The 14382-nt window shown below is 45.0% G+C and overlaps 1 protein-coding gene across 6 annotated transcripts in view; it reads left to right on the top strand.

Annotated features, from left to right (window-relative positions):
* Positions 1-14382, top strand: part of LOC117433414 (retinoic acid receptor alpha-A) — a 101405-nt gene that overhangs the window by 37735 nt on the left and 49288 nt on the right. For 3 of the 6 annotated variants that reach the window (XM_034055660.3, XM_059006663.1, XM_034055657.3), the window contains exon 2: positions 2672-3469. In XM_034055660.3, coding sequence (XP_033911551.2) covers positions 3292-3469 — 178 coding nt within the window. In that variant the 5' untranslated portion in view covers positions 2672-3291. The remainder of the gene's footprint in view (positions 1-2671; positions 3470-14382) is intronic. The other 3 variants (XM_059006660.1, XM_059006661.1, XM_059006662.1) reach the window with 3 other exon arrangements.

The following is a 14382-nucleotide window of genomic DNA, read 5'->3' as shown; positions in this document are numbered from 1 at the left end:
CAGAAAGCAGACCTCCACAGTGGAGTTCCCCTAAACTGAACTAATAAATGAGCGAGGGGCCATGTTGCATACCACAATCTCCTCTACTCCTCTACAAACATCTCAGATCTTTCATAGAAATGTTTACACAGTACATTTAAAATCTCTCCAGCACTTACAAATTAATTACCCAATGTAGTCCTGTAAGCGCAAAGGGGGGGGGGGGGGGTAACCTACTTTATGTCACACTTAATAATTAATTAGTGGAATCCAAGCCAGTGAGCATGACAGTTAATTACTGCATCTTGCTTTGCTTCATTGGGCTTCGGCAGAGTTGTAAGTTGATTTGTGCCTCAGATCACATGCAGTGATGGAAGTAGGATTCTGTGCTCCTATAGCAGTTTGAGCCTGTACAGGTTTTACATTCTTTCTGTGAGCATCATCATCATAATAATAATAATAATAATAATAATAATAAGACTCCCATTGCAGAGCAGTATGGTACACATTGGTACAAGCTCTTTCAAATGGTGCCTTTCACACCAGTGTTCCTTGGAGCACTTTTTACAGGAAGTCAGTGAAAACTAAACCAATAAATGTGTCTCCGTTCCCATAAAGAGTGCTGCCTCGGATTAACAGCCCCACCAGGGTCCAGCACAGCCTGCTCTGAGGGAGGGGGGACGTGGACAGGGGCGACATAAACAAACACCCAGCCCAGTTCTGCCGTGGAAGGGTAGAGGTTGAATTGAAACACTGTACCAGCGCAGCAGACAGCAGCTGTCTGGAACAGATCCCCTCCGCCAGGCATGTTTTAATGACGCAGACAAGTCCTTATGAGAGCGGCGCACGGGACCAGTGTGTGTGTGTGTTTGTTTGTTTGTTTGTTTATTTATTTAATTACTTAAAACAGACAATTTTGACTTTGATGGAATGTGGCAAGGCGTTTTGCAGAGAGAGGGGACAGGGAGCACAGGGGGCTTCCATTTAGTCAGCTGGACACTTGTGCGGCACTGCTGATGTGTGTGATGAGGGGGTGGCAGACAGTTCCTAACCCAGTTATGCTCTCACTGTATGTGAGTTGTTGTCTGTAACTGTAGCCTAACTGCATGACTGGAATCACATGTTTAGCAGGATGGCTGTATGGTTGATGGGATATTTACATGGTTTGGGTTGGGTTTGTACTGTTGCAGGAATTGAAATGAGACTCCCATTGTATAGCAGTTTGATCCATTCCTGCTATACAATGAAAAGTCCAAGAGTGCAAAGAAACTTTCTTCTGAAAGTTGTAACCACGTTGTTTTTTTCAGTGCTGTGTGCGTGCGTGCGTGCGTGCGTGCGTGCGTGCGTGCGTGTGTGCTTGCGTGCGTGCGTGCGTGTGTGTGTTGACCCCAGTTAAGCTCGGCAGTGACTGGGTTTATGATTAAGAGCCGGTTCATTCTGTTTAAGAGCTCCAGCTACAGGAATCTCCCGCTCCTAAGTAAACTCCATGTAGTCTACCAGCAGCTTGTTTCCAAGAAAACAAGACTTTCAGCTCCACCCGCCCCCGTCTTCTCATTTTAAATGTTTTATTAACTGCTTGAAATGGTAAGTGGCCCTCATGCTTCCCGTGAGCGGATCTATTTTAATTGCAAATTCAATTCCAAGAGCCTGGCCTGAGCTCTCTCCAGAAAAGCGACAAGTGATAATTACACTGCCGCCCCGTGTAACAGCAGAGACGCTTTGTAAACATGTAACCTGAGTTCACTCCACAGGGACTGTGGAACAGACACAATAGCACAGCTCATTACAGGGAACCTGCCCACATTAACACAGAGAACTTAGTGCTGGGGATCTGAGAGCCAGCTAATTCAATACAGTCTAGTATAGAGAACTCAGTGCTGTACTGGGGATCTGAGAGCCAGCTAATTCAATACAGTCTAGTATAGAGAACTCAGTGCTGTACTGGGGATCTGAGAGCCAGCTAATTCAATACAGGGGTGTGAGTAAGATAGAGACAGAGATGTGTGGATGGTGATCTGCTCAAAGGATGGGTATGCGTGAGTTTACTGTTCACACCCCTGTGACAACAGAGACGTGGTGAAACGTTCCCAGGCTGATGGAGTGATTCTGTTCTTTCCCAGCCCGAGAGGAACTGGAAAGCTAGGGCTCCCAGACCAGACTAAAACCACAAGGAAATCGCTGAAACGCAGCACAAGCAGGCAGCAGTTTCTGTGCGGCCCTTGCGGTTTGGTCTTGTGCTGTATGTTGCATGGTTTTGAGAGACTGTGAAAAATCAGCAGGCAGCTGTGAGAATATTTTAAGAAGTGTAGCGTTTGACCCAGAGAGGAGAGATGAGACGGTGAGGGGGGGGATAGATTGGGAAATCCAGTTGGTTTACAGAAGTGTTATGAGTTTGTTTTTTCCACTATTTTGAAGTATAGGGCTCTATGCAGAAACCTTTAACTCGCAAGAGTTGTGCATTTAAAAGTTATTTGAGAGACTTTAACCCTTGGCATGCTAGAAGACTACATTTGTGATACCATGCAAGTAAATTTAGCCTTTTTGGGGGGAGGGGGAATACACTTTGGGGTATGTTGATACACACAGAGTATAATGATGATACACACACAGAGTATAATGATGATACACACACAGAGTATAATGATGATGCACACAGAGCCCCCAGATCTAACTCTCGCTGTCTCTTCAACAGGCCCTCCACTCTGCAGAGCGGATTACAGTAACCTGGAGAGAGGCGCAAGCAAGGGAGGCACTGCATTCAGCACTCAGGATAAAACTGTAAACTCAGGACAACTCGGAGCACAGCACAGGACCTGCAGCACCATGTGAGCTCGGAACAGACAGAGAGATAACAAGGGACCGACGGAAAGAAAGAAGAGAGAGAGGGGAACTGGGGGACTTTGATGCTGGTTGGAGCTGTTGGCAAGTTTTTGGAGAAGTTTTCTTTCTTTTATTCCTCAGTTTTGGTTGGTTTTGTTGTTGTTGTATTATTATTATTATTATTATTATTATTATTAACAACAAACCCAGGATTCACTCTAGAACTTCACATGCAATCAGACAGTCTGCTTCGGAAAAAAAGGATTATAATTGGAGAAAAATATACCTTTTTTTTATTTATTTATTTTTTTTATTTATTTATTTTTTCTTCTTCTACCGACCAGCAATCTGTGCACTCCTCATGTAGTCACAAAAGCTAGTCCACATTTTATTTTTATTTTTATTATTGAATTTCATTTTTATAAGAATTTTTTTTTTTCTCTCACCTGGGAGGCAGTGGATTAAGTCTCGTGTCACGTGGGATTCTCTGCCATGGCGAGTAACAGCAGTTCCTGCCCCACCCCACAAGGGGGTGCTCACCTCAACAGCTATCCCATGCAGCACTACCCCTTCTTCTTCCCACATGTAATCAGGGGTCTCTCCCCACCCGGCCTCCCCGCACTCCAGCACCAGCTACCAGTCAGCGGCTACAGCACTCCATCTCCCGCAAGTAGGTACCCAGCAGTATTCCACTTCCAAAATGGTTTTGCACTGAGCTCTGCAGCACTTTGTGCTGTACGTGGTTCTATCTGTCAGCAGGCAAATAACAAGTAGATGACTTCTTACCTGTTACTGTGCACATGTCCATGTTGTTATTAAAATGAGATTAAAATTAAGCAGGGTTGGAAACCTGCTCAGCCCTGTACCTAGTCAGGGGTTTCTGAACTTGTTCAGCTATTTTATTGAAATGACCAAGAGCCCAGACCCCCTGGTCAATCCGAGATGTTTAAGTCACACGAGTCTGTAGGCTGTTCATGGGGCTGTAAGGGAGGAACAGTGCATATAAATCCTGGCTGATACTTATTTTAGTACTGTATGATAATAAAAAAAAGAATCCCTGGAAAATTACAAATGTAATATAATACATTACATTTCTCTCTCCTTCATGACCACACCTCTTCCCTCCCCCTAAAATGTTCACACACACCCCTGCCCTGCGGCCCTTCCTCCTTTCATTCTGTGAGTGAATCCATTAGCTTAATTAGAAGCGTTGCTGCTTTGGCAGTGTAGCAGCCTGCAGCTACACTGGGCTCTGGGCTCTGCTTCCGGGACGGGACGGGATGGGACGGGTCGGGTCGTTGTGCTGTTTGTTTGTGCAACTAGCTACCGGCAGGTGGTTTTGGAACACCTGTGTCAGTCTTTTGAAGGACAGCCCCAAAGTGAAGTGTTCTTTAGATGCTGAGGTTAGGAGAAGTGATTGTGGTCGGCTTGCTCTTGTTCAGCCTGCACAGCCTGTTGTGCCCTCAGCATTGTAACTTCTTTAGTTGTTTATTTTTTAAACTCTTAAGCCTTACTAAATTCACAAGGCTGAGTGGTGGGTTTTTGGCGTTTGCTCTTTAACCCTTATGAATCCTGCTGCTGGTGTGAGCAGTTCAGTCTTCAGGTCTCAAGCCTGCCCTGGACTGGAGAGACCATGTTTCTCTTGGAGGTGGGGGGGAGGGAGTAGCTCATTCTCCCGGCTGGTCAAATCCTTGGCTTCTGTTTCTAAATGTGAAAAGCTGCCCAGTGGCAATTGTTTTTGGATTTATTTTTATACACCAATTGTATTACAGACCTATTATAGACAAAATAAAATACACTCCAACAGGCAAACAGTCAGGCAACGCTCACAGGAGCTATTTGGGAGCGATTGTAACTGGGAATCGATGAGAGCACATTGTAAAGAGGCAACTAGCACCAAGCCTCAATAGCTGGGATGTCTGATTTAAATGTTGTGTAAAGTCTAGGATGGATACTATACCATGTACTGTAGAATTAGAATTAGCACACTAAACAGCTCTGTGGTTATTTGGCCGGCTCACCACCATAGTGTTGTTTTTTTTTTGTTACAGAACTAGTGACAAGCCCAATCGATGGTTAATGTATCGGCACTCACAACAATGTGCCAAGTTGTCACCAGTTTCGTAACAGTTTTATTTTCCTCTGCAAACAAAAACACACTTTTCTTTGCACGCAGTCCTTGATAAATCTGGCCCCACTCACTGCGCTTTCTGGCTGTGCAGCTCCTGGCCTCCCTCCCTTCAATAATAACTGAGATGTGCTCACATTTGCAGGGATGGAAAAAGCATAGCAAAGTGTAATACAACACAGTGAAAAGCATAGGGAAGCATTGTAAAGCACAGAGAGGTCTGGTAAAGCATAGGGAAGCATTGTAAAGCACAGAGAGGTCTGGTAAAGCATAGGGAAGCATTGTAAAGCACAGAGAGGTCTGGTAAAGCATAGGGAAGCATTGTAAAGCACAGAGAGGTCTGGTAAAGCATAGGGAAGCATTGTAAAGCACAGAGAGGTGTGGTAAAGCATAGGGAAGCATTGTAAAGCACAGAGAGGTCTGGTAAAGTATAGGGAAGCATTGTAAAGCACAGAGAGGTCTGGTAAAGTATAGGGACGCATTGTAAAGCACAGAGAGGTCTGGTAAAGCATAGGGAAGCATTGTAAAGCACAGAGAGGTCTGGTAAAGCATAGGGAAGCATTGTAAAGCACAGAGAGGTGTGGTAAAGCATAGGGAAGCATTGTAAAGCACAGAGAGGTCTGGTAAAGCATAGGGAAGCATTGTAAAGCACAGAGAGGTCTGGTAAAGCATAGGGAAGCATTGTAAAGCACAGAGAGGTGTGGTAAAGCATAGGGAAGCATTGTAAAGCACAGAGAGGTCTGGTAAAGCATAGGGAAGCATTGTAAAGCACAGAGAGGTGTGGTAAAGCATAGGGAAGCATTGTAAAGCACAGAGAGGTGTGGTAAAGGGGGGGGGGGGGGGTGGCGACTGCAAAAATAACTAAGGGAGTTCCCGTCTCCCTTTAGGGTCCAGGCTGTTGCTACTGTAGCAGCAAACGGCTTTCCAGAATTTATGGCTTCTGTCGCCTGAGTTCTAAAACCTTTTGTTTAGAAGACAAATGGTTTTGGGGAATGCACTGCAGCTACTGCGTACGACACAGTCCGCGTTCAGAGTGCCGTGGCTCCGTGCCACAGGAGCTATTCAAGTACAGGACTGGCACTGGCACCCCGGGAGCCAATAGCACTCACTAAACAAGCGCTATTGTTTCGGGAGCTGTTAGATTTTTTTTTTTTTTTTTTTGGCTGAATTTTTATTTTTATGGGTTCATGTTACTCCTGGTGCCTGGGATTGGATTTTGGTGGGTGGGGGACAGGGTGGGGGTTGAGACGGACTTGAGTTACGCAAATCATCCACAGAAAAGAGTGATTTTATTTAGTTTTTCTGCTCATTTCTGTCGTTGTTCTGATTCCAGTTTCACTGCGTTACCCAGCTTGGATAAATATGGCTGCTTCTTTTCTTTAATAGCGCTGGAAAGCCAGGCTTTCATCTCAGCTTGGATGCATATCTGGGAGTTTAGGGGAATGTTTTATGCAGTGATGGCAGTGTTTCTCATTTCCCTCACAGTTATTATAGTTTCGTTGTTTTGATATTTTCAAAGTGTCGAGTGCTAGTGTTGTCACTTCATCACGTTTTTGACTCTGGGGTGAATTTGATTCTTTTAGAGCATTTTACTGCACTTGGGGAGTCATGTAATTGTAGATGGTTACTGCAGGTGCAGGGCGGTGTCTCTGTTTGCAGTGCAGGAGAGGCTTGTCAGGTGAGACAAAGACAGGCTTCTTTTATAGCAGCCAGTCTTTGTGTTAGTCTTTGGAAAAGGTAAGCCCTCCCCTCTGCAAACCCTTTCAGTAAGGTTAGGTCATGTCTTCTGCACTGAAGTGTGTTTGCTGATGTCATGGTGTATTGTCCAGGACAATTCATTACCCTTGGAGGCTCCAACTGGTGCTGGCTGTAGAATATTGGCCCTGCTGTCTTATTGTGCCCCTATTCTACAGTAGCACTGCTCTCCGGGGCAGTTCCTTGCTGGGCGCCCACCCGGCTCCCCTTCCTCTCTGAGTGAGGAGGATTTCCTTGCTCACAGACAGAGGACCCAACCCACTGGCCCCTTGCTGCCGGTTTTAGACCCGGAGTCTGGATTGTGAGCCAGGAAATGAAACCCAAAGCCAGCCACCACCCACCAACGCATAGCAAAGCACACAGACACAGTCCAGTGCAGCTCTGGAGGAACTGCAAGGTGAAAGTGTAAAAGGAACTTGAGTGGTCGATTTTTGATCATCCTGCACACGGGGCATTTCTACACCCTGCGGGATCACGCTGGCTTGCGTTTCGACCTACCCTGGGTGGTTATCCTGGGATTGCCCCTAAAAATCAAATGTGTGGTTGATGCAATCCAGGAGGATTCCTCTGTGCTGTAAAATGCTATACTAAACAAAACGGATTAGCCATCCAAAAACTTATACGCACACACTGTACATAGACAAGTGTGTTTACCTAAAATCTCTGTGTGTTTCTGTAGTCCTCGTCCGCTACGTTGCAGGAGAGTTGTTTTAAAGTGAAAGTTGTGTGTAAAGTAAAGTGCTTGCCGGTACGGGAGGGTGGCTGGCAGAAACAGAGCCGGTGTTCTTGGTCCTCTGAAAAATGCAGAGTTGCAATTGCATCTGCATCATCACTTCCTGTACGTCTGTGGTTTGTGACAATGGAAACAACAGGCTGCGTCAGCATTGAGCAAACTCTGTGTGCTGGTGGAAACTAGGCAGGTGACGCAGCACAGGGACTGTCTGAAAAGAGTGTTTCCACACTTCTAGAAATGTCATCCAATTTACTGGAAGCACTGCCTTTATGATCACCTAAATCTGGTCAAAGCTGGATCCAGTTTTTATCAAATAAAAGCATTTGATACGTTAAAATGACACCATCTTTTTTTGTAATTTTTAATGCATGCTCGACTTGTAGCAAATGCATGCGCTTGTTTTAAACGACGTCTAGTGATTTGTGTTTGGTTATTTAGGCATCTCCCCCATTTATTTCCCTCTCCTCTGTAAAATCAATTCAGTCACAGATCGACGCTTTGGCAGCATGATCAATACATTGAACCGGATTCAATTCAATGGAATTCCAGGGCGTTAATTGACAATCAATACGTGCGGTAAAGTGCTATTAGGATAGAGTCTGGGGACGACTGCAATACCCCAGAGAGATCACCTAAAGACCCAACTCCAAACAATCACTAAATCACTCTGAAAGGCATTTGACTTGGAGTGTTTGTTTCAGCAGTGCTGTCGAGGGTAAGCGCAGGTAAATTGGGTTTATGGAGTTTACCCACCTCATTTAAGGAATAAAGCTTTGACTTGCTCATACTCGATTGTGATAATCAAATCCTGGCTATACCAAGCTTTAAAGCCAAGGCATATTCCAACCCCCCCCCCCCCCCCCTGTTATTTCCGGTGTATCTGTATTACAAACATGAAGCAGAGTACAGCAGCCCGAGTCGATCCTTGCTCTCGGTGATGGACTGATGGACCCTTTTGTTTACTAGGAAGTGGAACTGACCTCTTAATTGCACCCCCCCCCCCCCCCCCCCCCCACACACACACACACACACACACACACACACACTCTGCGCTCAAATCGCTGCTGCTGTTGTTGTTGTTGTCGCTGCTTTAAATTTATTACCTCCTTCTCTATTGACAGTGTGTGTGTTGGGGGGGGGAGGGGGTGGCTGTAAAGTAATCATTCAATGGGTTTGCTTCCTTTTCTTTGGTCTCAGTGCACAAGACAGGTGGAGCTTCATCAAAGGGTCTCATCTCTGCAAACAATTTGGATCCTTCCCCTGCTAACAGAGAGGCGCACACATGTGAGTGAGGAGAGCTGGAAATTTACTCACTGGGGCCCATCCCGAATTGGAGCTCTGCTCATCATGCTGCTTGGGGGTTCACCCCAAACCGACACACCTGCACTGCCAGGGACCTCAGGGAAGGGGGGGGGGGGGGGGGGTTGGGGTGTTGTTGAGGTCCAAGCCCCTTATAAAAGTTTACAGTATTTTTGCACTTTTACAATACTTGTCCCAAACCCATGGTTTGAAATGCCTTTTATGTATTTTTTTTTTTTTTTTAAATAATGCGTTACCATACCTCTCTTTGCTTGCCTATGCTTCACCATGCTTTCACTGTGCTTTATTACACTTTGCTGTGCTTTTACTGCGGGACACTTTTATATGCGTGGGTCCTGAAGACACATTTGTATTGCGTTTTGAAGTAGTGATTTCTTTAAGTGTCCTTGTCGCTTCTCCTCTTCCCTGCCCTGCCCTGTCTCGCGGGCCTGGGTATTGAAAGCACAGCTCCTCTAGCACACACTAATGTGAGCAGTCAGTGGGGAGCGGTTATGGGGGTGGTTATATTACCCTATAACAGCGTGTTGTTTCAAACTGATTTGATAATTAGAGCGTTTATTCACTGCCGGCGTTTGCCACCGGACAGCTGGTTTGATTTACTGTGATAGTGCTTTAATTAGGAGGCCAGCCGTGTAGGTGCCGGGGGGGGGGGAGCAGCTTGCTTTCCCTTCTCAACTGGAAAAGGGCTTTCTAATTGTTCTTGAGGTTTGAGTGCTTTTTATTAAAAAATGCATTGCTCAGTGTCCCAGGCAAACCACTTTCTATCGAAGGAGGGCTCCGTGCTTTCAGATGATTTATTTGGTATGCCAATTCCCACCCCCGCACACTGAAGTGCTGTGTCATGTCCTCCATGAGAGTAGGAGCTCTGCTTCTCTCAGCGCTAATTAAGAAGTGCCTCTTCCTGGTGGCTGTTGAAGTAGCCCCAGTCTCTCTCCCTCTTTCATTCCGGAGTGCAGCTCTAATTGAGTGCTCCCGGCTCGCGCTGGATTCCTGAGAGGATCAGTTCTTTTCAGAGCTCTTCACCGCGCTGGTATTCGCTGATGCCCGCTCGCTGTGTGCCCGGAGGTACAGCTCGACCTGCGGTGTGTGTGTGTGTGTGTGTGTGTGTGTGTGTGTGTGTGTGTGTGTGTGTGTGTGTGTGTGAGAGTGCAGGAGTGCGTGAGTGCTGAACGTTTAGTTTTGACCCCCCTTCCCCTTCCTTAGCCTCTACATCTACAGTCCTGCGGAGGGTCTATAATGAGTTTACTACAACATGAAGAAACTCAAACCTTTCAATTTTTAACAAATGCAATGATCAATGAGTAAAATGAGTAGTGATATATTTTACTCACAAGGGGGCAGTGTGTTGCAGAGGGTGCAGGTTAATGGTTACACTCTGGAGTACCAGATGTACTTGGAGGTCAGACATGATTTTGAGAGCCAGTATTAAAAAAATAAATAATAATTATAATAATAATTTGATAGGATTTGATGAAAACTGAATCTACACAAGTAGAAGATGTCTCTTGATGTTTCGTAAGCCTTGCGTTGATAGTTGTAAGTGAATTACCAGCAAGGATCAGCCTCAGTGTACTGTTCCCTGATCTTAGTCATTAAAAATCGATACGGTAGAGACAGTCCTGACAGAGAAAATAACGCACATATGAAGTTTAAGTCGTCCTTGCAGCAACCTGTGTGTGGGGGAGTGTGTGTGGGGGGGGGGGGGATTGTGTGTTTGAAATAGCCCTCCAGTCTGTGGCTATCACAGGCCCAGTGAAGGGGGGGCAAAGACAGCAGTAAAAAAAAATCAGGCAAACATGACAATTGTGTGGCAATAAATAACTTATGAGGTTTACAACACGCGCAGTGAGGTTAGAAAAGGTCTTTTATCACTCTTTAAAAAAGAGCCTGAAAGGAAACTATATTTCTTACTGACGGCTGAGAGGGAGAGGAGGGAGGGAATTCCAAGACTGTGATTATACTGGGAAGGAGAGGGATGGGGGTCTCAGGCTTGATCTGGTTTATGGTTCGGTATGCACAGGGAGGGGCCTGGCTCACACACATGCCCTGAGCAGACTTGAACAACTATAAATCACTGCTACAAGGGGTCAGCTGTTGCTTTTTTTAAAAAAATCTATCTGTCTGTCTGTCTGCCTGCGTATATAATTAGCTACAACATTTTGGCTTCTGCCTTCTTCAGATAGCACAGTAGAAGGCGGAAGGCCGAAACTAATTATTAAAACAGTGAGTTTTTTCAGTTTATCAATTACTTTTTCACTTCATTAAGTATTTCTAGTGACCTGATGATGAGTATCCTGTATGCTGGATCCCGATTCTCCTGGGGGGTGGGGGCTGCGTTTGACTGCGAGCTGCAAAGGGAACGTGGCCGCTGGGAGTCTTTCCTCCCTCTCGCTAAGAATCTGTTCAAGGGGAAAATGAAGAGGCCCCCCGCTTTCCTGCACAGGATTCAAAACGAGCCGTGCAGCTCACTGATGTGTTTTCAAGATGTAGTATGAGACCAAACCATCTGCATTATTACTGGGCTATGTTGTGTGGTATTTTATATTGTATAAGAACCACCATGGAAACACTCAGATCTCCATTGCTCTGCTTCAGAAGCTGCTGGCCTGCAGCACAGTCTAATATTACTAAAGGCTCAGCCCAGCATTAAGCCTGCCGTGTACTCGGGATTAAGAATTAACTTTTAAAATTAAAAACGTTTTCTTACTTTTGATTAACCGATTTCCCTGATCATTTTTTTTTTTCTTCTAAAGATCTTTAGTTTTATTTTATCAACAAATTTGTAGAGAGAGAGAGAAGCCTTGGTTGTTGCAAATCTGGGCCCTGCTTTGGCTTTACTTGTACAGTTCAGTGTTTTTTTTTTTTTATTGTTTTAACGTATTTCACATCATTATTCATTAAAAGGAAGGCTGGGAGCTGCCTCTGATCTCCTCCTTGTGTGTGTGTGTGTGTGTGTGAGTGAATGCTTTTACTTTGTTTCACCGACTGCTGAACCAAACAGCGTGACTTTACTTTCTTTTGGTGTTTCATTTATAAGCGGAGAACACTTCAATAGCTCTTAATTAAATGTACCAGCAAAGAGCAACGCTGACGTACTGTATGCCTCCAGCCTACCAACGCTGGGAACTGATTTCAATCACGCATTTCCTGTTGGTGATTAGTATAGATATAGAGTGTGGGTTCGTAGAGGGGTGGATGGCTCAACAGACTGACTCACGAGCCACCCCTTACCTAACCTATGGAGACCTGGATTGAACTCTGATTATATATAAAATATTGCTCAGGGTGCTGGCTGCTCTGATCTCCGGGTGACAATCGGTGTATCTTGTACAACACCCGGTACAGCGTTTTTATAATGTATAGTTAAACAAAGATAATCAAACCAGAATCGCTAACCCTAATGTTACGCCATTTCCATCTGCTACAGATAACTTTAAGATGGCTGTGTCTCATCTGATAACTTTAAGATGGCTGTGTCGCATCTGATAACTTTAAGATGGCTGTGTCGCATCTGATAACTTTAAGATGGCTGTGTCGCATCAATGTCAGGGTCTTGTTTTAGCATGCTGCCCAAAAACACGTGTCCGCTTGACTAGTTGTACCTCCTAGTTTTGATTGAGTGTTTGAGGATGTGGATGAAAAGCATTTCGACACAGGCTCTTGCTTTCAGATCTCAGCTCTAGGATTCAGTGGGAATGAAATGTCATCGTAATAAAAGTTTCCCCACACAGCCCCCGGCGTTCTTCCTGGGTATCCCCCACCCCCCCGAACCACACTTCAAAGTCCTCGTTGTTTCTTAAACGACTTCAAATGGCCGAGGGGAAGCCATTAAAGTGTAGAATGTATTTTCTGTAAGGTAATGATTTATTCGATTGAAAAATGAAACCAACACGATTTGTTTTTTTTTTTCTGGACTGATTTTACAATAAGACGCAAATTGTTTCCATGTGTTTTTTTTATTTTTTTTTCTCTCTCAAGAAGACATGAGAGGGGAAGTGAGGGAGTGGGAGAGAGTTGAGAGGAAAGGGATGTAAGCCTTTAAGTCTCCACAATGTAACCAGCTTGTCAAGTAAAGGATTGAAAAAGTGCTCTTTATTGGCAGGTGGTCCTGATAAAGTGGACGAGTCCAGATGCGGTCCCCTAATCCTGCGTTCATTCAGAATGCCTTGCTTATTGCAGCCCCATGTCTTGCAGTTTCTTATTTTAGACTATTTCAAGAAGCATTCTTTCAATTAGCAAAATACTTTCTGATTCCCCTGTTGGATTCTTTCTGAAATATTTTGAATTATCTTGTTACTAGCACCCTTGTGTGGAAATGTTTTATATATATATATATATATATATATATATATATATATATATATATATATATATATATATAAATAAATAAATATGTGAATTAAAGAACACATTGTGTGTGTGTGTGTGTGTGTCACTTTTGTATACATTTACCAAGTTTTTAGTAAGTAAAGATGAGTGGGATAAAAGCGTTAATAAATGTCCCCCCCACCAGTCATTCTGTTTAAATGTATACATGCATACATACAAAGTGTGTGATATATGTATGTGCCTAATCCCATTTGTACGTACTGGCCTGCCCCTGCTGACTAGTTAATTGCATTAACCTGTCAGTGCGGACAGGCTCCACACCTCTCTGCAATACCAGGACTAGGAGCACAGCTGTCCTCGCGTGTCGACGTCTCGGCTTTCATTCATTAAAGTAATGAAGCCATCAGTCAAGCAGGGACCGCAGCACAGCTGGATTAGCGTGAGGGGGTGGAGCACGGCCTGTCTGCGTCGTTGGGAGCTGATCATGTCACTTCCTTTAGTGAACCGCCGTTAATGGGGCCGCTGTCAGACTGGGACTTGATTTAATGGCAGACAGTCAGTGTGTATCACTAAGAGTAATCGTGAGAGGAGGGAGGGAGCGAGGCGAGTAGGGGTTTAGCAGGTTGCCCTCTGAGGGTGGGAGGACTTCATACAGCGCAGCATGACTCGGAAGCAAGGAATTGATGTGCGCCTCCCCTCTTAAATGGGGGAGACACATTTCACATTTGAATAGTTTTAATATTTCTAAATGTTGCACTTTTGATTGTTTGTTTTAATAGTTCTGGATGAAGTTGCCCTGGGAGGGGAAAAAAAAGTTTCTTATTTTTATTGATTGGCTGTTTCATTGATCCATAGATTGTTAACCTGGCTGCAGGGACAGCAGTGTTCTGATAAAGCCAGGGGCTGGAAGCTGTAGTTTTTGTGCCGCGTGGTGTTAACAGTGTCGTTGATTCTCTCTCTGGGAAGGTGACAGCGCGCTGTCTGTGTCCTCGCCCTGGGCAGCCCTGACCTCTTCATAGAGACACCTCAGAGCCGAGTGTGAAGGTGCTGCACTGACAGGGGCAAGGGAAATCGACTACCAGTCACCCCCCTGAAGAACATGCACACCAGGGGAGAGCGGGGAGCAGAGCGTCCTTCTCTCACACAGTCTGGACTCTCGTTAGCGCTCTGCAGTAGTGAAACATGCCGTCACCAGTGATCGGCAGGAACCGCCTGATTTTTATAAATACTGTAATAAAAATACATCATGTGTAGGGTGTCTATAAAGCTGAGGAGGGAACACGAAGACACTTTTTCAGGAACAGTGGCTTGAAACCTT

Source organism: Acipenser ruthenus, chromosome 33 (assembly GCF_902713425.1).
Source record: "Acipenser ruthenus chromosome 33, fAciRut3.2 maternal haplotype, whole genome shotgun sequence".
Lineage (NCBI taxonomy): Eukaryota > Metazoa > Chordata > Actinopteri > Acipenseriformes > Acipenseridae > Acipenser > Acipenser ruthenus.
Note: the sequence above shows the minus strand (reverse complement) of the source record. Positions and strands in the feature narration are given on the sequence as shown.